Below are 23,539 nucleotides of genomic sequence, written 5' to 3' on the forward strand. Positions count from 1 at the left end.
ATGAAATAAGATTTTCCACATCCTTCACTATGAAGAATTTATTTAAACACTCTGATACTTGAGCTGGGTTTACAATAAAGCTATCATCTACTTTAATCATAGATAATTCATTACTACTAACCCGATTTGGCAACAGACCACACTGCTTTTGTTTTATTTTTATGTTGTACAATGAACTTCTTGTTTGCCATTTGTTTGGGTGCTTTCACAAAATTTTTTAAAATATAGCTTTATGATGATGCACATACTCAGGTAAACTGCCTGTTTTTATTATATTTCGGTTCATTGCGGAGTTTCATCTTTCCGGTACTAGAAATTTTTATACCCTGGGTTATTCATTTAAGTTATTAGTTATCTTGTTGCATGTGTTGCTAAGTAGAAAAGTTTCATTAAATACTTCAAGAAAGCTACATAAAAATTGTTAAAGTAACTATTATTCAAAATACAGCTGTTGTAAGGCCATTCTACATCTCTTATCTTATTTCTAAATGTAACTGATTTTTTTCATTGAACTTCCTTTTCATATGACTTTTGTTACATACAATTTCTTTCTTAATTTTTGGTAGTTCAATGAATAATGCAGAGTGGTTACAGATTCTTAAATCCATGCAAAATTTATAAACATCTTGTTAGAATATTATCAATAAAGGTAGGTGACTGTGCATTATTCTAGTGGGTTGCATGAAGTTTTATTTTGAAGCCGAAGTTTTTTTTATTAAGTCAGTGAATTTGGACATGTCATTGCTTTCAACTATAATATTAATATTGAAGACAGCAGCTATTACTATATTTTTCCTTTTTTCTTTACTGAGTTTTTCAAGCAAGTAATTAAATTTCATAAGGAAAGCTTCAATTGTAGCTTTCTAGGGGATTCTATAAATAGAAACAACTATGACATTTAGATCCCTTAACTCGATATAGCAGCTTTCAAATATACTCTCTTCATTCAAATGATTAAAATCATTTCTTATTTCATATTTTATTTCAGAATGAGTAAGTATGCAAGAGCCTACATGTGATTTCTCTCACCTACAAAAGCTGTTGGCTAATTTGAAATTTTTAGTTATATTAAGAATTTTAATATTATCAGATGTAAGCCAATGTTCATTAAAGCAATTAACTTTCATATTTCCACATTCAGATAGAATAATTTGTGTTTCATCCACTTTATGACTTTTGTCTGAAAGTCAGCACTTAGACCATTTATATTCTAGTACATTATGTAGGGACATTCTTTTCTATTTATAGCCTAAGCATACTTTTTCTTGGGTACCATTTTGGTCTTGCTAAGTGCAGTAGCCACCAGAAAGATTGCGGGAGGCGCACATCGGCAAGGTGCATCATGGACAGTAGTTGCCACAAGTAAAGTCCCATCCACCAGAGAGCACATGAGAATCCAATTGTGTATTAACACGATTAACATTTTCTGTCACACTTCACATAGTGTAGACCGGGAACTGTCTGCTAGGCAAGCCTGATGTAAAACTGACTGGGCACGGCCCCTGCTGCCTGAGTTGTTGTTGTTGTTCTGCCGGCAGAGGGTGCGGCCGAATTCTCACGTGCCCTCTAGTGGATGGGACTTTACTTGCGGCAACTACTGTCCATGACACGCCGTGCCGATGTGCGCCTCCCGCGATCTTTCTGGTGGCTACTGCACTATGTTCGTTACCAAACTCTGTTTCTCATTCTCATCATTTCTTATAAGTTTACCCTATTTTGTAGAATTTTACATGTATCAGTGAACATTTTACTAAAAATTTTTGATTCGAACCTCTTTAAATGCAGACTTTCTCTACCCAAACATTTATTGCCCAAGAATTTATTCGGATTTATGAACAGAACAACTAGATCATTATAGTTTTCATTTAAATCAAAACCTCAATGTTTTTATTTCTTCTCTGTGAAAATTAACTCCTTTTCCAAAGTCCTCCTTGGTTTGCTTTACTGCTTGCTCAATATGTAGATTGCATAAAACGGGGAGACATGACAACATTGTCTCACTCCCTTCTCAAACACTACTTACCTTTCAAGTCCTTTGTCTCATGTAACTACTGTCTGTTTTCTATACAAAGTTGTGAATCACCTTTCAATCCTTGTGTTTTATCCCCACTATATGTTCACAATTTCAAAGCACTGACTTCAGTCAGTGTTGCCTACAGCTTCTTCTAAATCCACAAATGTTATAACACAAATTGACCATCTACAGTCTTATCTTTTAAGATGAGCTGTAGGGTTAGAATTGTCTTGTATCTATTTGATTTCTCCAGAAGCCAGACTAATGCTCCCCAAGATAGGGTTCCACAGTTTGTCTATTCTTTAGTAAAAAATTCATACCTGTATTTTGCAAGCATGACTTGTTAAAGTCATGGTTCTTTAATATTCACACTTATCAGCATCTCATTCCTTTGTAAATGAGATTATTTCATTCTTCTTTATGGCTAAGGATATTTTGCATGTGTCATGCATCATGTATACTAGGGGAAGAGTTTTGTCATGATTTTGTCTCCCAAGTGTCTCAATAATTCTGACGGAGTGTTATCTAGTCCAGGTACCTTTGTTTCAGTGTTCTGTCAAATTCTTCTCACAGTATGATATCACCAATCTTGTTTTCATCTACTTCCCCTTCTCATCCTATAATATCATCTTGAAGTTCATATCTCTCATAGTAAAATGTTCATCATCATCTGTTAATTCTATTTTGTATGGGCCCCTCACAGTTGAGAAATATTCTAGGAGGATCACACAAGTGTTTTGTATGCAATTTTCTTTGTAGACTGACTGAAGTTTCCCAGTAACCTATTAATCAATTGAAGTCTGTCACCTGCTTTACCTACTGTTGATCCAATGTGATCTTTTCATTTCATATCCCTCAAGCTTGCTTCACCAAGTATTTGTATGAATTGTTTGATTCCATCTGCGACCCCCGATGTTGTTATCATAGGATACTACATTTTTATGTTTTGTGAACTGTGTTGTGACTCGCCGATCTTTCAAAGTGCCACCGCGCAGTTATGCGTGTCCTCTACATGCGGCACTGTCTGCAAGCCATGCAGCAGCAGTGCCACCTAAGCGGCCAGCCAGCCAGGGGCCGCTAGACTTGGACTCAGTTATGATTTGACTGTTAAAGTGTATACACGTCTTACTCTGTTTACTTGATCTGTGACTTTCATGTATTGCGTCTTCCTTGAAATATATTTGTTCCACTTGAAGTCATAACAAACTGCTTAACGTATTTCAGACAGTACATCATTATAGATACTGTAACTGCATAATCAGTGATAAATCTGAGATTACTATTAGCCTTGTCTGCCAGGACATTAATATACAACATCAATGCCAATACACTTCTCTGGGGCATGCCTGAAGTTACTTCTAAATTCGTTGTTGCCCCCCCCCCCCCCCCCATGATAACAGCTGTATTCTCTTTACAAGGAAGTCCTCAATCCAGTCACAACTACCAACTGAGTGACGTAAGCATGACTCACGCCCCATCCTCACAGCTTTACTTGTGCCAGTATCTTGTCTCCTACCTTCCAAACTTCACAGAAGCTCTCCTGCGAAAGGCAAATGTGCCGAGTTTGAGTCTCGGTCCGGCACACAGTTTTAATCTGCCAGGAAGTTTCACACTGGTATTGTCTCCAGGCACTAAGACCTGACTTCAGTCATGTGCATGCAAGTCTTTGTGTGATGTGGGACAGTTCTATTTCTGAGGAAGCCCTTTGTCTGAAAGCTTAAGTATTTCTAGTATTCTTTTCTATTGTGCCTGTCTGCAGCTTAGTGTATCCTCTATGTGGTGAGTAGCAATCTATCTTTTCCATATTGCAGTCACAAATTTGATACCACTAATATTTGTTAATAAACTTTTGTGTGATCTGAGACAAATGATTTTTGGAAACCAAGAAATACTACGTCTACCTGACTGCCTTGAACTGTGGCTTTCAGAGTGACATTGTGAAGAAAGTAAAGTTACATTTTGCTGAACTTCCAAATCAGTGCTTGTTGGCACGTAGAAGGTCATCCTGTTCAAGATACATCACTATGTTTTACATCAGAATATGTTCTATCTTTATGGATCACTTCTGCTCCCCTGCTTGCTGAAAGGTGTGAGCCATATGTTAAGATTAACAGGTGGGCAAAGTAAGCCTAAATTCAGTGTAAAATCTGACATGGATACCATTAGATCCTGGAGCTCTGTTCAGTTGTAGCAATTCAGCTGTTTTTGAATGCCAATGACACTCCTATTTATATCACTCACATGTGCAGTGGTGCAAAAACTAAACTGGGGCAGTACTCATAGCCTTTCCTACATAAATGAACATCTGAAAACTAAGTTCAGCATTTATGTTTTTACTTTGTTACCCTCAATTTCATTTCTTGTGTCATCCACGAGCATCTTGACACTAGATTTCATGCCAGGGACAGCTTTTCTATATGATCAGAATTTCTTCGGGTTTTGTGAGAGCTAGTTCAACAAGATACTGCTAGAGTAATGACTGAAGGCTTCACACATTCCACTTTTGAGAGCACAACGTATTTCATTTAGCATCTTTCTATCAATAGCTCTATGCTTTGTTTTACACCTACTGTGTAGTAATTCTTTACAGACAATATATACCCTGGACAGTCCCTTCCAGCATAAATTACTGTACAAGTTACATATCTGTCCACTTTGTCAACTAATTGTCTAAAAGTAAGCCACAATTCCTCTACATGTGCTTGTCCTGAACTATATGTTTCTATTTATTCCTTATGACATGACACTACTGCCTCTTTCTCTCTGTCCAGTTTTCTGAACATATAAAGCTTTCAACTAATTTTAGTTCTCCTTTGTAATATACTAATTTCATGAAAAATGGCTTCTTTGTAACTACCCATTGTCTTTAGCAGTGGCAGTTGAAGACTTCTAGCACAGGAAATCGCCCTCATTCTGCCAAAGGACTTGTCAAAGGGGACAGAGGAGCGGATAGAGGTTCAGTGTACTCTCTGGCCCTTTAGGTGGGAAGCTGCCTGAAAAAGGCAGATGAACGAGCAATGATCAGTGGCATGAGGATGTAGAAGGCAACAGGAATCCTTCCATTAAAGTCACATAATTTGTATCCACAGGACATGTGACCTGTAATTGGAAAAAATGTCATCATGATCTCTCCATTGGCAAAACGATTTTGGACTAGTGTCCCATTCATACCTCCAGAAAGGAGCTGCCAGGGGGAGGGTGACCATGAGAAAAAGATTGAACAACCAATTAAAGGATAACATTCAACAAATCAGGGTGTGGAGTGTGAGAAGTTTGAACACAGTAGGACAGCTAGAAAATCGGAAAAGGAAAATTCTAAGGCTCAGTTTAGATAAAGTGTGAGTCAATGAAGTGAAGTGGAAAGGAGACAATGATTCCTGGTCAGATGAGTAAAAATGATATTAGGAATATCAACTGCAGCAGAAAATGGTATAACAGGAGTAGCATTTGTTAGGAATAGGAAGATAAGCTGGCCACGGTGGCTGAGCGGTTCTAGACACTTCAGTCTGGAACCACACTGCTGCTACGGTCACAGGTTCAAATCCTTCCTCAGGCATGGATGTGTGTGATGTCCTTAGGTTAGTTAGGTTTAAGTACTTCTAAGTCTAGGGGACTGATGACATCAGATGTTAAGTCCCTTAGTGCTTAGAGCGATTTGAACCATATGAATAGGAATATAGGGCAGAGAATGACTTATCATGAACAGTTCAGTAACAGGGTGGTTCTCATCAGAATCAACAGCAAAATAGCGCCAAAAACAATAGTTCAGATATGCAGTGCAACATTGCAAGCATAAGATGAAGAGACAGACATAGTATATGAGGATGTTGAACGTGTAATTCAGTACATAAAGGGAGATGAAAATCTAACAATCATGGGAGATTGGAGTGCGGCTGAAGGGAAAGGAGCAGAAGAAGCATTACAGGAGAATATGGGCTTGGTAGTGGGAATGAAAGAGAAGAAAGGCTAACTGAGTTCTACAATAAATATCAGTTAGTAATAGCAAATACTCTGTTCAATAATCACAAGAGTAGGAGGTTTTCCTTGGAAAGGTCAGGAGATACAACATGATTCCAATTAGATTACATCATGGTCAGACAGAGATTCCAAAATCAGATACTGGATTGTAAGGCATACCTAGGAGCAGGTGTAGACTCAGATAATAATTTAGTAATGATGAAGAGTAGGCTGGAGTTTAAGAACCTGGTCAGGAAGAATCAGTACAAAAAGAAGTGGGATGCAATAGCACTTAGGAGTGAAGAGAAGTGCTTGACATTCTCTGCAGCTACAGACACTGAAAAAATGAATAGCTCAGTAGGCAGTTTAGTTGAAAATGATGGTCATTACCAAAAAGGGCTATCACAGAAGTTTTAAAGAAAATCATAGGTACAAGGTGAAGAAACGATGAGTAACAGAAGAAAAATTTTAATTAATAGACAAAAGTAGGAAGTACAAACATGTTTAGTGAAATTCAGGAACACAGAAACACAAGTCACTTAGGAATGAAACAAATAGGAAGTGCAGGGAAGCTAAGATGAAATGGATACATGGAAAATGTGAAGGCATCTGGAAAGGAATGATTGTTGGAAGAACTGACTGAGCGTACAGAAAATACAAAGCTACCTTCAGGGAAATTAAAATCAAGGATGTTAACATCAAGAGTGCAGTGGAAATTCCAATGTTAAATGTAGAGGAGACAGCAGATGTGTGGAAAGAGTGTACTGAAGACCTCTATGAGAGGCTGGACTTGTCTGGTAATATGAGAGACGAAGAAAGAGTCAAGAGGAAAGAGATAGAGGATCCAGTATTAGAGTCAGAATTTAAAAGAGCTTTGGTCAATTTAAGTTCAAGTAAGGCAGAAGGGATACATAATATTCCATCAGAATTTTTAAAATCATTGGGGGAAGTGACAGCGAAATAACTATTCTAGTTGGTGTGTAGAATTTACAAGACTTTTACAAAAGCATCAGACTTTCAGAAAAGCATCATCCATTCAATTCCAAAGATATAGTGAGCCAACAAATGGGAGAATTATCACACTATCAGCTTAAAAGACATGATAAATATACGTAATTAATATACAGAAGAATGGAAAAGAAAATTGAAGATCTGTTAGATGTTGATCAGTTTGGCTTTAGGAAATATAAAGGCATCAGAGATGCAATTCTGACATTTAGACTGGTAATGGAAGCAAGACTGAAGAAAAATCAAGCATATTCATATGATTTGGCAACCAAAAAAGCTTTTGACAGTGTCAAATGCTGCAAGATTTTGAAATTCTAAGAAAAACAGGGGTAAGCTATAGGAAAAGATGGGTAATACACACTATTTACAAGCACCAGGAGGGAACAATAAGAGTGGAAGACTAAGAACAAAGTGCTTGCATTCAAAAGGGTGTAAGACAAGGATGTAGTCTTTTACCCCTACTGTTGAACCTACACAATCAAGAAGCAATGGGGGAAATGAAAGGTTCAAGTGTGGGATTAAAATTCAAGGTGAAATGATAAGTTATAAGATTCCCTTATGACATTGCAATCCTTAGTGAAAGGGAAGAAGAATTACAGGATCTGTTGCATCAAATGAACGAACTAATGAGTACACAATATGAATTGAGAGTAAATCAATGAAAGACCACAGTAAGTATCAGAAATGAGAACAGCGAGAAACTTAACATCAGAAGTAGAGGAAGTTAAGGAATTCTGCCACTTAGGCAGCAAAATAACTCATGATGGATGGAGCTAGGAGGACATAAAAAGCACTAGCACTGGCAAAAAGGGGCATTCCTGGCCATAAGAAGTATCACACATAAGCCTTAATTTGAGGACAAAATTCTGGGAATGTACATTTCATGCACAGTGTTGTATGGTAGTGAAACAGACTGTGGGAAAACCAGAACAGAACAGAATCAAAGCATTTCAGATGTGGTTGCACAGAAAAATGTTGAAAATTAGGTAAGGAACAATGAGGTTCAATGCAGAATTGTTGAGGAAAAGAAGTTATGGGAAACACTGCTAGGAGAAATGGTCAGGATGATAGTACATCTGCTAAAACATCAGGGATAACTCCCATGGTACCAGAGGGAGCTGTAGAGGGAAAAACTGTAGAGGAAGACAAAAGTTTTAAGGAAGCAGGTCACATGTGCTAGTCTGAGATGAAAAAGTTGGCACAGGAGAGGAGTTTGTGGTGCTGTGGTGGATCTCATCACCAAATACAGGCACAATTAAATGACATTTACACAAAGCTTTTGGCTATGGCCTTTATCAATAAAAGATAAACAGATAAGCAAACACCATTCATATACACAAGCAAGCACATCTCATGAACAGATGATCACCAACTCTTGCAGCTTGGGCAATGAGGTGCCTATGGCACCCTCCTATGCCAAAGGGCTTATAGGCCATCTAGAGGAGACCTTCCTAGCCACCCAAAATGTCAAAACACTAGTCTGGTTCAGGTTCGTTGATGATATCTTCATGATCTGGACTCAGTGCCAAGATGCCCTATCTTCATTCCTTCACAACCTCGACACCTTCTCTCCCATCTGTTTCACCTGGTCCTTCTCAACGCAGCATGTACCTTCCTAGGCATTGACCTCCTCCTTTCTGATGGCTTCATCCATGTCTCTTCCCACTTTAAACCTGCCAACTACCAACAGTACCTGCATTTCGACAGATGTCATCGCTTTCACACCAAAAAGTCCCTCCTATATAGCCTGGCCACCTGGGGACAGCCCATCTGCAATGATGGAAAACTACCTTCCTCAGCATGCTGATGTGGTCTCACCAAGGCCTTCACAGACAGGTAGTACCTCCAGACCTAGCCCACAAACAGCTCTCTCAGGCCATTTACAGTCACATTCCAAATCTTCCACCGCCTCCAAGAACCGGACACAAAGGAGTGTCATCATCGAGTACCACTACGGACTGGAACAACTGTATCACATCCTTCACCAGGGCTTTGATTACCTACCATCATGCCCCAAAATGAGGGACATCCTACCTGAGATACTTCCCACCCTTGCTAAAGTGGTGTTCCATTGATCACCCAACATCCACACAGTACTAGTCCATCCCTATGTCACTCCCAATCCCAATCCCTTGCCACAAGTATCATATACCTATGGCACATCTAGGTGCAAGACCTGCCCAATCCACCCAACCAGCACTTCTTATTCCAATCCTATCACAGGTTTATACTACCTCATCAGGGGCATGGCCACCTGTGAAAGCAGCCTTATCATTTACCAGCTCTGCTGCAATCATTGCACAGCTTTTTATATGACTACCAACCAGCTGTCCACCAAGATGAACAGCCACCTCCAAATTGTGGCCAAGAGCAAAGTATACCACCCTGTTGCACAACATGCTGCTGAATATGACATGCTTGATTTCAATGGCTGCTTAACTACCTAAGCCAACTGGATCCTCCTCTCCTCCACCAGCCTTTCTGAACTGTGCACATGGGAGTTATCCGTGCAACACATTCTCTGCTTCCATAATTATCCTGGCCTCAACCTGCGGTAACATGCTTTCTGCACATCCTCCACCCAGCAGTTTCTATCCCTTCTGTCCTGTCATCTCCTCCCAATTCTCAACTCTCACCTTCTTTGCTTGCCACCCTTTGCCAACATACCTGCTGACCTTTCTCTGCTCCTCTCCATTTTCAATCCTTTTTTCCGCTCCTCCCTGCCCCGCAACCTTCTGGTGCTGCACTTGTTGGCATTCTCGTTTTTGCACACTTTGCCAGGCAGCATTTCTCTTCCCCCTCCCATACACTACTATCCCTTCCCCCTCCAAACTGCTGCTTCCATCCCTCATTATAGGTGCATTCTACATTTACATCTATAATCTGCAAACCACCGTAAGGTGCATGACAGAGGGTACATCGCACTGTACCAGTTATTAGGGTTTCTTCCTGTTCCATTCATGTATGGAGTGCAGGAAGAATGATTGTTTGAATGCCTATGTGCACACAGTAATTATTCTAATGTTATCTTCATGATCCTATGTGAACAATATGTAGGGGTGGTAGTCTATTCGTAGAGTAATCATTTAAAGCCGGCTCTTGAAACTTTGTTAAGAGATTTTGTCAGGGTAGTTTATGTCTATCTTCAAAAGCCTTCCAGTTCAGTTCCTTCAGCATCTCTGTGACACTCTCCCAGGGATTAAACAAACCTGTGACCATTCGGGCTGCCCTTCTCTGTATATTTTCAATATCCCCTGTTAGTCCTATCTGGTATGGGTCTCACACACTTGAGCAATATTCTAGAATCAATCGTATGAGTGATTTAAAGCAAACTCTTTTGGAGATTGATTGTATTTCCCCAGTATTCTACCAATAAATCAAAGTCTACCACCTGCTTTACCCATGACTGAACCTATGTGATCAGTCTATTTCATATCCCCAAAAAGTGTTTTGCCCAGGTATTTGTATGAGTTGGCCAATTCAAACAGTGACTCACTGATGTTGTAGTCAAAGGATGCTACTTTTTTCTGAAGTATAAAATTTTACATTTCTGAACATTTAAAGCAAATTGCCAATTTGAAATCTTATCAAGATCTGACTGAATATTTATGCAGATTCTTTCAGATCCTACTACATTATAGGTAGCTGCAATGTCTACAAAAAGCCTGATTTTACTAATAATAAGGCCATTAATATACAACATGAACAGCAAGGGTCCCAACACACTTCCATGTGGCACACCTGAAGTAACTTCTACACCTGACGATGAGTCTCCATCCAAGATAACATGTTTCATCCTCTCTATGGAAAAATCCTCAGTCCAATCACAAATTTCACAATACTCCATGTGGTTGACAATATTCTGCTGTCGTAGTCATTGAAGGCATCATGCATTGCTCTCTTAACAGCCAAATGTGTTTCATTCTGCACCTATCTATCTATAGCCCTAAGCTTTGTTTTACACCTATTATGCAGTAATTTCTGTTTCTCCAGAAGTTTCTTTACAGTGGCTTTATATGTTGGAGGTTCCCTCACATTATGAACTGTTCTACTGGGTACATATCTATCCAGTGCGTGGTCAACCATTTTTTTCAACTTGGATCAGAATTCCTCTACATGCTCCTGCCCTGTGCTGAAAGTTTCAGATTCCTCATTCTGGACCAAACTGTCGGAATTGGTGGTCATGTGTGCATGAGGCATGCTTCCTTGTGTGCATGAATCACGTGTGTTTCTCTGTTTCTCTTTTTCTCTTGAGGGTTGTGGCAAAAAGCTTTGTGTAAGTAATTGTGTGTGTGTCTGCAACTTAATGTGTCTTCTTTATGTTAAGTAGCAATCTATCTTTTCTTACATTGTTGATATTTGTAAGTGGAGTTTCAGTTGTTTGATAAGGCTAAAATCTGTTTGCGATGACAGAGAAGTGTGTGACTTGCAATAAGATTGTTAGTTCCCAGGTGTGGTGTGATGCTTGTTGAATTCTCTTTCATGTGGGTGACTGCAGTGGCATGGGAATTGGGGAAATAAACAACACTCAGTGCTTTGGTAGGACTTGTTGTAGAGATAAGAAGATAGTAGAACACGAGGAGAAATTTGCTGCCCTTCAGGCAGACTAGATAAGTAAAACAAGATCTGGAAAGATTAAGTGGGGAGAAGTGAAAAGGGTGGTGCAAAGTGACAACAGGTTATAGAAGAAATATGAACAGGCCTTTCTAGGACAGTTTTGTTGTTAATCTGGAAAACAGGTTTGATCTGTTGTCACAGTTGGAAACTGATGAGCCACAAGTAGATGTAGGAGTAAACAGGACACAACAAACTTTCAAAAAGTGCCTGATAAGTAAGAGGTCAGGAAAAGTTGTGAAGAAAGAGAAAGTTTTGTTTTTAGGCAGATCACATGGTAGAGGTGTTGGTCATCTGTTGCAAGATGAGTTAGGGTCAAGTTACCAGATCACAATTGTTTTAAACCAAATGTAGGTCTGGGTCAGGTGATAGATGATATGGGTTCACTCTGCAAATGGCTTCACAAAGGAAGACACTGTAGTAATAGCGGATGGCGCAGGCAACAGCACAGGCAGGGACCCTAATTACTGAACTGAGGGTTACCTGGTAAAGATAGTTTTAGCAATGAGACATACTGGAGTTGAGCTTGTGTCTGTTCTTATGTGGCACAACCAGCCTCATTTAAACTCCTCTGTTAGGAGAATTAATTTAGAGTTGGGACAGCTGCTTGGATCAGGTATGGGATCTTGTATTGATGAGGCTCCTTTTGACTCTGTCATTAGGGGGGACTATACTAGGCATGATCTTTGCCTCAACAGGAATGGGAAGAGAAAACCAACCAGGCTAGCAGAAAATATCTGAAGGAGGGAGCAGTATCACACGTGGTAAAGGACCACTTGTTACAAGTGACAGAACAGCAATATTTTTTAGGGTATGGAGGGCAGAAACAAAAGCTGTTCCAAGACAGACTGAAAATGACATTCACATTGATAAAATAGGTGGGCAGAAAACAAATTATAACACACACAATTCATGCACACAGCCCATAGATGAAACTGGAGATGTTCAGAAATTGATAGAAAAATTAGGTTCATCCATCTGTGATTTAGCCAGTGCACAAAATCAGTTGTCCTTATTGCATCAAAATATATGAGGACTCAGGAGTAAGATTGCTGAGTTGCTTATTTGTGTTTAAGTATTACAGTTGAGCAAACCAGTTGATATAATCTGCTTCTCTGAATATCATGTGACCACTAGTAGAGATATGTTAAACATTATAGGCTTTAAGTCAGTCTCTTACTTCTGCAGAGAAAATATGTAGAAAAAAGGAGTTGCCACACTTGTCAAGAATATTGGTATTAATAATTATAATTACATCAGGAAACACAATAAAAACTGTATGGGATATAGTGAAGATGGAGGAAGATGAGACCAGGAAGGATAGGTCTAAAAATAAATCAGATATTTGTAACAAGTGCATGCACTGTTCCAAACCTCTTAGAGAAGTACTTTGTTTCTGTTACAGGCTGCTTGGGATTATCAGATCCAGTAAACAGTGCAATGGAATATCTGAGACCATTCTCTACAAATAACTTCAATAAAATGGAAATGACGCTCACTTTTTCCAAAGAAGTGGCATACATCATAAAATCAAAGTGTTCTAGTGATTATGATGACATATCAACAAAGTTAAACAAAGTGATCATGTGAGTTGTGTTCTAGCTTTAGTTGTTTGTGTAATCAGTCTCTTATTAGGAGAACATTTCCGGACTGGCTAAAATATGCAGAAGTTAAGCCTCTTTACATGAAGGGGGATAAAGAGATACCATAAAATTGTTGACCACTTTCACTTTTGCTGGATTTTTCAAAAATATTTGAAAAGATTGTGTTCAAGCATCTTCTTAAGCATCTGACTGCAAAGAATATACCGACCAAGTAACACTCTGGGTTTTTTAAGGGTTCTGGTATAGAGAAGGCTATTTACACAGAGCGAGAATGTATTTAATTCATTAGACAACAAATTAGAGGCTACTGGCATTTTCTGTGACTAATCAAAGGCCTATGATTGTTCAAATCACAGCATTCTCTGAAGTAAATTAGAGTATTATGGTGTCACTGCAATCAGCCTTCATCTGATTGGGAATTAATTACATGTGGTGTTCCTCAATGTTTCATTTTGGGTCTGCTGCTTTTCCTTGTGTACATTAATGACCTCTCATCTGTTACATTGCCAGATGATAAAGTAGTTTTGCTTGTAGATGATAAAAACATTGCAATAAATAGCAAGTCAAGTACCAATTTAGAAATGGGCGATAATAAAATTTTCACTGACATTAATAAATTAAAGCTAATTAACTGCCACTTAACATTAAAAAAAAACAGTATATGTCATTCCGAAACTGTAAGAAATTCCTTCCAACATGTGTTTAAAATATGAAAACATGCAGGTACAAGAGGTTGACAGTGTTAAATTTCTGGAATTACAATTTGATAAAAATTCATTTGCAAAGGGTGTACTACAAAATTGCTGAAGGATCTAAACAAGTCTGTATCTACAATGTGAATGATGTCAGATGTAGGCGATGTGGGTTTTAAGGGAGACCTGCTTGTGTCTTTGTATGTGCGGATTGATGTATGTATGTGTGTGTGTGTGTGTGTGTGTGTGTGTGTGTGTGTGTGTGTGTGTGTGTGTGTGTGTGTACTCTCCCTTAAAACCCACATCCTTTCGTCTTTCCCTCTCCTTCCTGAAGAAGCAACCATCAGTTGCGAAAGCTAGTAATTCTGTGTGTGTGTTTGTGTGTTTTGTTCATTGTGCCTGTCTGCCGGCACTTTCTCGCTTGGTAAGTCTTGGAATCTTTGTTTTTAATATATTTTTCCCATGTGGAAGTTTCTTTCTATAATATATATAAATCGAGGGAAACATTCCATGTGGGAAAAATATATCTAAAAACAAAGATGATGTGACTTACCAAACAAAAGTGCTGGCAGGTCGATAGACACACAAACAAACACAAACATACACACAAAATTCTAGCTTTTGCAACCAATGGTTGCTTCTTCAGGAAAGAGGGAAGGAGAGAGAAAGACGAAAGGATGTGGGTTTTAAGGGAGAGGGTAAGGAGTCATTTCAATTCTGGGAGCGGAAAGACTTACCTTAGGGGGAAAAAGGATAGGTGTACACTCACACACACACACACACACACACACACACACACACACACACACACACACACATATCCATCCACACAAACCTATACTTTTCCCCCCCCTAGGGTGAGTCTTTCCGCACCCGGGATTGGAGTGGCTCCTTGCCCTCTCCCTTGAAGCCCGCATCCTTTCATCTTTCCCTCTCCTTCCCTCTTTCCTGATGGGGTGGCCGCCGGTTGCGAGGGCTCAAATTTTGTGTATATGTTTGTGTTTGTTTGTATGTCTATCGACCTGCCAGCACTTTTGTTTGGTGAGTCACATCATCTTTGTTTTTGGATATATAACATCATCTTTGTTTTTGGATATATATATATATATATATATATATATATATATATATATATATATATATATATAATAGAAAGAAACTTCCACATGGGAAAAATATATTAAAAACAAAGATTCCATGACTTACCATGCAGGAAAGCACCGGTAGATAGGCACAATTAAATCCCCCCCCCACACACACACACACAATTTCGAGCTTTCAAAACCGGCGGTTGCTTCGTCAGGAAAGAGGGAAGGAGAGGGAAGGATGAAAGGATGTGGGTTTTAAGGGAGAGGGTAAGGAGTCATTCCAATCCCGGGAGTGGAAAGACTTACCTTAGGGGGAAAAAAGGATAGGTATACACTCGCGCGCACACACACACATATCCATCCACACATATACACACACAAGCAGACATATTTAAAGGCAAAGAGTTTGGGCAGAGATGTCAGTCAATACGGAAGTGCAGAGGCAAAGATGATGTTGAATGACAGGTGAGGGATGAGCGGCGGCAACTTGAAATTAGCGGAGATTGAGGTCTGGTGGATAACGGTAAGAGAGGATACATTGAAGGGCAATTTCCCATCTCCGGAGTTTGGATAGGTTGGTGTTAGTGGGAAGTATCCAGATAACCCGGCCAGTGTAACACTGTGCCAAGATGTGCTGGCCGTGCACCAAGGCATGTTTAGCCACAGGGTGACCCTCATTACCAACAAACACTGTGTGCCTGCAAATGGACTGTTTGTTGCTGGTCATTCCCACATAGAAAGCATCACTGTGTAGGCAGGTCAGTTGGTAAATCACATGGGTGCTTTTACACGTGGCTCTGCCTTTGATCGTGTACACCTTCTGGGTCACAGGACTGGAGTAGGTGGTGGTGGGAGGGTGCATGGGACAGGTTTTATACCGGGGGCAGTTACAAGGGTAGGAGCCAGAGGGTAGGGAAGGTGGTTTGGGGATTTCATAGGGATGAACCAAGAGGTTACGGAGGTTAGGTGGATGGCAGAAAGACACTCTTGGTGGAGTGGGGAGGATCCCATTCCGGGGCAGGATTTTAGGAAGTCGTATCTCTGCTGGAGAGCCACATTCAGAGTTTGATCCAGTCCCAGGAAGTATCTTGTCACAAGTGGGGCACTTTTGGTGTTCTTCTGTGAGAGGTTCTGGGTTTGAGGGGATGAGGAAGTGGCTCTGGTTATTTGTTTCTGTACCAGGTTGGGAGGGTAGTTGCGGGATGCGAAAGCTGTTTTCATGTTGTTGGTGTAATGGTTCAGGGATTCAGAACTGGAGCAGATTCGTTTGCCACGAAGGCCTAGGCTCTAAGGAAGGGACCGTTTGATATGGAATGGGTGGCAGCTGTCATAATCGAGGCACTGTTGCTTGTTGGTGGGTTTGATGTGGACGGATGTGTGAAGCTGGCCACTGGACAGATGGAGATCAATGTCAAGGTAAGTGGCATGGGATTTGGAGTAGGACCAGGTGAATCTGATGGAACCAAAGGAGCTGAGGTTGGAGAGGAAATTCTGGAGTTGTTCTTCACTGTGAGTCCAGATTTTGAAGATGTCATCAATAAATCTGTACCAAACTTTGGGTTGGCAGGCTTGGGTAACCAAGAAACGAAGAAGGCTTCCTCTAAGCGACCCATAAATAGGTTGTCATATGAGGGGGCCATCCTGGTACCCATGGTTGTTCCCTTTAATTGTTAGTATGTCTGGCCTTCAAAAGTGAAGAAGTTGTGGGTCAGGATGAAGCTGGCTAAGGTGATGAGAAAAGAGGTTTTATGTAGGGTGGCAGGTGATCGGCATGAAAGGAAGTGCTCCATTGCAGCGAGGCCCTGGGCGTGTGGGATATTTATGTATTGGGAAGTGGCATCAATGGTTACAAGGATGGTTTCTGGAGGTTACAGACTGGGTAAGGATTCCAGGCATTCGAGAAAGTGGTTGGTGTCTTGGATGAAGGATGGGAGACTGCATGTAATGGGTTGAAGGTGTTGATCTATGTAGGCAGAGATACGTTCTGTGGGGGCTTGGTAACCAGCTACAATGGGGCGGCCGGGATGTTTGGGTTTGTGAATTTTAGGAAGTAGGTAGAAGGTAGGAGTGCGAGGTGTTGATGGGGATTCCTTGAAGCTCCGCCTGGACATCAGAAATGGGATTACCTTGGCAAACTTTGTATGTAGAGTTGTCTGAAAGCTGACGCAGTCCCTCGGCCACATACTCCCGACCATCAAGTACCATGGTCATGGAACCCTTGTCAGCCGGAAGAATGATGATGGATCGGTCAGCTTTCAGATCACGAATAGCCGGGGCTTCGGCTGTGGTGATGTTGGGAATAGGATTAAGGTTTTTCAAGAAAGATTGAGAGGCAAGGCTGGAAGTGAGAAATTCCTGGATGGTTTGGAAAGGGTGATTTTGAGGAAGAGGAGGTGGGTCCCGCTGTGATGGAGGATGGAACCGTTCCAGGCAGGGTTCAATTTGGATAGTGTCTTGGGGAGTTGGATCATTAGGGGTGGGATCAGGATTATTTTCCTTGGTGGCAAAGTGATATTTCCAGCAGAGACTACGAGTGTAGGACAGTAACTCTTTGACAAGGGCAGTTTGGTTGATTCTAGGAGTGGGGCTGAAGGTGAGGCCTTTGGATAGGACAGAGGTTTCAGATTGGGAGAGAGGTTTGGAGGAAAGGTTAACTGCTGAATTGGGGTGTTGTGGTTCCAGATTGTGTTGACTAGAATTTTGAGGTGTTGGGGGGAGTGGAGCTGGAAGTGGGAGATTGAGTAGATGGGAGAGACTGGGTCTATGTGCAATGAGAGGAGGTTGAGGTTGGTTGGAAAGGTTGTGGAAGATGAGTGAGTTGCCTTTCCGGAGGTGGGAAACCAGGGGATTGGATAGTTTTTTGAGGTGGAGGGTGGCATGCTGTTCTAATTTGCGGTTGGCCTGTAGGAGGATGCTATGAACAGCCGGTGTGGATGTGGTAGAGAAAAGATTGAGGAGTTTGATTTGGGATAGGAGTTGACAGGTGTGTTCATTGGCCAAGTCAATGTATAGGTGAAGGATTGGGCGGGTGAGGGCTATGGATTGTGCAGTTTGGAACTGTTATAAGGACTGATGGAAAGAAGGATTGCAGCCAGAGATGGGAGGCCTTTGGGGGTAATGCCAAATGTCAGACAAGCCTGAGTAAATAAAATATGGGAGCATAATCTGGCTAGGGTGAAGGCACGTTTGCGGAGGGAATGTAAATAAAATTTAATGGGGTCATTGTAGGGATGTTGTGGGGTTGACATGGTATTAGAAGGTGGAAAGGGTAACATGAGGTTGAAGTGAAAATAGATAGATGTATATATAGGGAGAGATAAAGGTGTGAAAAAAGTCGAAAAAGTGTTGGTTTGAGATGAGCTATGTTGATCCTGTGCTGAACTTAGGTTGGTGAACAACAATGGGTGTAAAGATTAGGTAGTTGTGTTGTCTCCAAAACACGTTAAAGGGTGGGGAAATTCAGGAAAATTTCGAAAAAACTGCGTGTAAATGTAATCAAAGGACTGGTTATGTACTGGCAGATTATGAAAATGAGGCTAAAAAATCAAAAAAACTTGCACACTTTGCTTTCTTTCATTCTATTATCTTGTATTATCATATTCTAGGGCAACTCATCAAATCACTGAAAAGTTTTTGGAGAGCAGAAGCACATAATAAGACTCATTTGTGGTGAAAATTCAAGATCATCATATAGAAAGCTGTCCAAGGCACTGGATATTCTAACCACTGCTTCTCAGTATATTTGTTCCTCAATGAAATTTGTTGCAAATAATATTTTTTAGTTTCCAATAAATTATTTTTTTAATTTTACATTTAATTTTAACTAATCTTTAAATATTTTAATTTCCAGCAAATAGCCTCAATACATAGTATCAGTACTAGGAATAAGAACAGTCTATATAAAGACCTAAAATCACTTACTTTGGTCCAAAAAGGGGACCAATATTCACGAACACATGTTATCAAAAAATTGCCAGCAAACATTAAAAATATGGTTTCAGATGAAGCACAGTTTAAACAAACTTTGAAAGACATTTTGGGAGGAAATTCTTTCTACTCTAGAGATGAATATTTTAACAAGGACTGTTAGACAAGGTTAAATAAAAATGTCTCTTAGATTTCGGTTCTGATAACACTTGGTCACAACAGTCAAGATTAGATACTTTGTGAATGATAAATTTATTAAAAGTGTATAACTATGTTTAATTCTGAGAGTGCATTAATTCTGTAAATATTAGCAGTTATAGTTTACTGTGACATATTCACATATATTGATAATCTCCCAACATATGAGCAGAGAAATGAGTATTATATTCAAATGTTATATGTTTTTTATGTTATATTTTCTGACATGTTCTGCACTCAAGAAAATCATCCCATTTTTGGATCTATGGAATGAAAACTGAATCTCCTCTAATAAAATACTATACATAGAACAGTCTTGAGTGTATAACAATACTTGTATTCATGAGGGGTGACTAGTTTCAATCTGGCGTAGGTCATCTTTGGACCATACTCTCATCATGAGCAGTTGACGTCTGGGGGTTTCTGCTCCACGTCACCGTCTCCATGTGTCATCACTGGAGTATGGTTTGAAGATGATCCACATCAGGTTGATACCAGTCACACTTATGAATAAAAGTGCTTTTAAGTCAACAACACTGTTCTATGTAATATTTTATTACTGTTCACTGTGATTGCTGCTATGCCTAATAAGTTTGCAAAGTTTATCAAAGGGCTCATTTATCTTCTTTTCTGTTTTCCAACAGTCCATGATTTACTGTCATACAATGTTGTGCTTCAAATATACATTCTCAGATATTTCTTCCTCAATGTAAGGTCTATGTTTCATACAATCAGACTTCTTTTGGTCAAGAATTCTAGGACTGTTGATATTTTTAAAAATGTTGGGATCGGATAAATTAATATTTTAAAAAAATATCAGTGTCAGATTTTTTTTAATTATCATTATCAGCCCCCCATGAACCTTGGACCTTGCTGTCACTGGGGAGGCTTGCGTGCCTCAGCGATACATATAGCCTTACAATAGGGACAACCACAATGGAGGGGTATCTGTTGAGAGGCCAGATGACTGTATAGTTCCTGAAGAGTGTCAGCAGCCTTTCCAGTAGTTGTAGGGACAACAGTCTGGATGATTGGCTGATCTTTCTTGTAATATCAACCAAAACGGCCTTGCTGTGCTGGTACTGTGAATGGCTGAAAGTATGGGAAACTACTGCTGTAAATTTTCCCAGGGGCATGCAGCTTTACTATAATAATGACAGTGTCTTCTTGGGTAAAATATTCCAGAGGTAAAACAGCCCCTGTCATTATCAGGAGGAACAAAACTGATGTTCTACAGATTGGAGTGTGGAATGTCAGCTCTCTCAATCGGGCAAATAGGTTAGAAAATTTAAGAAGGGAAATGGATAGGTTAAAGTCAGATATAGTGGGAATTAGCTAAGTTTGGTGGCAGTAGGAGCAAGACTTCTGCTCAGGCAAATACAGGATTATAAATACAAAATAAAATAATGGTAATGCAGGAGAAGGTTTAATAGTGAATTAAAAAAATAAGAACACGGATAAGCTACTAAGGACATCATAGTGAATACAATAGTGTAGCCAAGATAAACATGAAACCCATGCCTACCATGGTAATACAAGTTTATAAGACAAATAGCTCTGCAGATAAGAGACTGAAGAAATGTCTGATGTGATAAAAGAAATTATTCAAATAGTTAAGGGGGATGAAAATTTAATACTCATGGGGGACTGGAATTAGGTTGCAGGGAAAGGAACAGAAGGAAACGTAGTAGGTGAATATGGACTGTGGGTAAGGAGTGGAAGAGGAAGCTGCCTGGTAGAATTTTGGACAGAGCATAACTTTATCGTAGCAAACACTTAGTTTAAGAATCATGAAAGAAGGTTGTATGTATGAAAGAGCCCTGGAGACACTGGAAAGTTTCAGATATATTATATAATGATAAGACAGAGATTTAGAAACCAGGTTTTAAATTGTAAGTCATTTACAGGTGCAGATGTTAACTCTGACCACAATTTATTGGTTGTGATCTGTAGAGTAAAAGTGAAGAAACTGCAAAAAGGTAAGAATTTAAGGAAATGGGACCTGGATAAATTGAAAGAATTAGATGTTGTAGAGAGTTTCAGGGAGAGCATTAGGGAACAACTGACAAGAACAGGGGAAAGAAATACAGCAGGAAGAAGAATGGATAGCTTTGAGAGAAGAAATAGTGAAGGCAGCAGAGGATCAAGCAGATAAAAAAAAATGAGGGCTAGTAGAAATCCTTGGGTAGCAGAAAATATATTGTACTTAATTGATGAAAGAACAAAATACAAAAATGCAGTAAATGAAGCAGGCAAAAAGGAATCCAAACGTCTGAAGTACAAAATAGCAAAGCAGGGATGGCTAGAGGACAAATGTAAGTCTGTAGAAGCATATATCACTAGGGGTAAGGTAGATACTGCCTATGGGAAAATAAAGAGACCTTTGGAGAAAAGATAACCACCTGTATGAATATTAAGAGCTCACACAGGAAACCAGTCCTAAGGAAAGAAGGAAAAGCGAAAGGTAGAAGGAGTATATAGAGGGTCTAAACAAGGTTGATATATTGGAGGGCAATATTATGGAAATGGAAGAGAACGTAAATGAAGATGAATTGCTAAATATGATACTGCACAAAGAATTTGACAGAGTACTGAAGGACCTAAGTCAAAATAAGGCCCCGGGAGTAGATAACATTCCCTTAGAATAACTAATAACCTTGGAAGAGCCAGCCATGACAAAACTTCTATCTTGTGAGCAAAATGTATGAGACAGCAAAATACCTTCAGACTTCAAGAACAGTATAATAATTTCAATCCCAAAGAATGCAGGTGTTGACATGCATGAAAGTTACTGAACTGTCAGTTTAATATGGCATGGTTGCAAAATACTAACATGAATTCTTTACAAACAAATGGAAAAACTGGTAGAAGCCAACTTCGTGGAAGATCAGTTTGGATCCCATAGAAATGTTGGAGCACACAAGGCAATACTGATGCGATGACTTATCTTAGAAGATCTGGTTAGGAAAGGCAAACCTACATTTCTAGCATTTGTAGACTTAGAAAATTTTTTTGACGATGTTGACTGGAATAGTCTCTTTCAAATTCTGAAGGTGGCAGGTCTAAAATACACAGGGAGCAAAAGGCTATTAACAAATTTTACAGAAACCAGATTGCAGTTATAAGAGTCAAGGGGGACAAAAGGGAAACAGTGGTTCAGAAGGGAGTGAGACAGGGTTGTAGCTTATCCCTGATGTTATTTAATCTGTATATTGAGTAAGCAGTAAAGGAAACAAAAGAAAAATTTGGAGTAGGAATTAAAATCCATGGAGAAGAAGTAATAGCTTTGAGGTTTGCCGATGACATTGTAATTCTGTCAAAGACAGCAAAGGACCTGGAGGAGCAGCTGAACGGAAGAGACAGTGTCTTGAAAAGAGGATGTAGGATGAACATCTACAAAAGCAAAACAAGGATAATGGAATGTAGTCGAATTAAATCAGGTGATGCTGAGGGAATTACGATTAGGAAATGAGGCACTTAAAGTAGTAAATGAGTTCTGGTTTTTAGGGAAAAAATAACTAATGATGGTTGAAGTAGAGAGGATACAAAATGTAGACTAGCTATGGAAAGGAAAGGGGACACCCTCTTTGCCCATGCTAGACTGTTTTTTATGTCTTCCATGCTTTGTCTGTTACGTGTTACTTTGTTTCAAAAGCAGTAGAATTTATTAACTTCATCTTCTTTGTGGTTACCAGTTTTGACGTTAAGTTCATCGCTATTATTGTTTCTACTACTCTTTATTACTTTTGTCTTTCTTCAGTTGACTCACAGTTCATATTCTGCATTCATTGGACTGTTCAGTCCACCCAAAAGATCGTGTAACTCTTCTTCACTTTCATTGAGGATAGCAGTTTCATCAGCATTGCCATACTGATACATAACGAAAGCATTGCCAATGCACAAACTGATGGTGAAGACAAGCATCACAAAAGAAATTCAAATTGCTTACCCATAGAACTGGATGTAATGTTAACAGCTTTTTGTTTCTTGTAGCTTGCAGCATCTTTCCAGTGCAATGTTTCCCCTTCATCCTTTGCAAGTTGTGACAGAGGTGACAGGAGATCACTGGACGGTTTTGTTGGCTTCTCTGTAATATAAAGCAATGTCACTGAAAAAATCCGTGACAAAAGTTCTCATAACATACGCTATTCTAAAATGTAGGGCTTGTTTTTGGTGTTACAAAGCATGAAAGTCTAATTCCAAGACAATTGAGCAGACATTAGCTATAATTTGGAAATGCATTTAGTCTGAAATATGAAAATAGATGACAGAATTTCTGTGGATTAATTCTCATGCTCATAGTATTCATAATGAAGAAGTTGACTTGCCTCTAAAGAAGCCACAACTCTGCTTTTCCAATTTAAGTTAGGCTATAACTCTTCGAATTGTGTCTTTTGGTTACCATTTATACCTCCCAGAGCTGACAAGAGGACTGGA

General features: G+C 39.6%; 1 protein-coding gene across 1 annotated transcript in view; it reads right to left on the bottom strand.

Annotated features, from left to right (window-relative positions):
• The window catches only part of LOC126334525 (uncharacterized), a 1,455,833-nt gene that overhangs the window by 14,760 nt on the left and 1,417,534 nt on the right, over nt 1–23,539 (bottom strand). Inside the window, exon 13 of the mRNA XM_049996880.1 lies at nt 23,052–23,189. Coding sequence (XP_049852837.1) covers nt 23,052–23,189 — 138 coding nt within the window. The remainder of the gene's footprint in view (nt 1–23,051; nt 23,190–23,539) is intronic.

This window comes from Schistocerca gregaria, chromosome 1 (assembly GCF_023897955.1).
Source record: "Schistocerca gregaria isolate iqSchGreg1 chromosome 1, iqSchGreg1.2, whole genome shotgun sequence".
In the NCBI taxonomy this organism is placed as follows: Eukaryota; Metazoa; Arthropoda; class Insecta; order Orthoptera; family Acrididae; genus Schistocerca; species Schistocerca gregaria.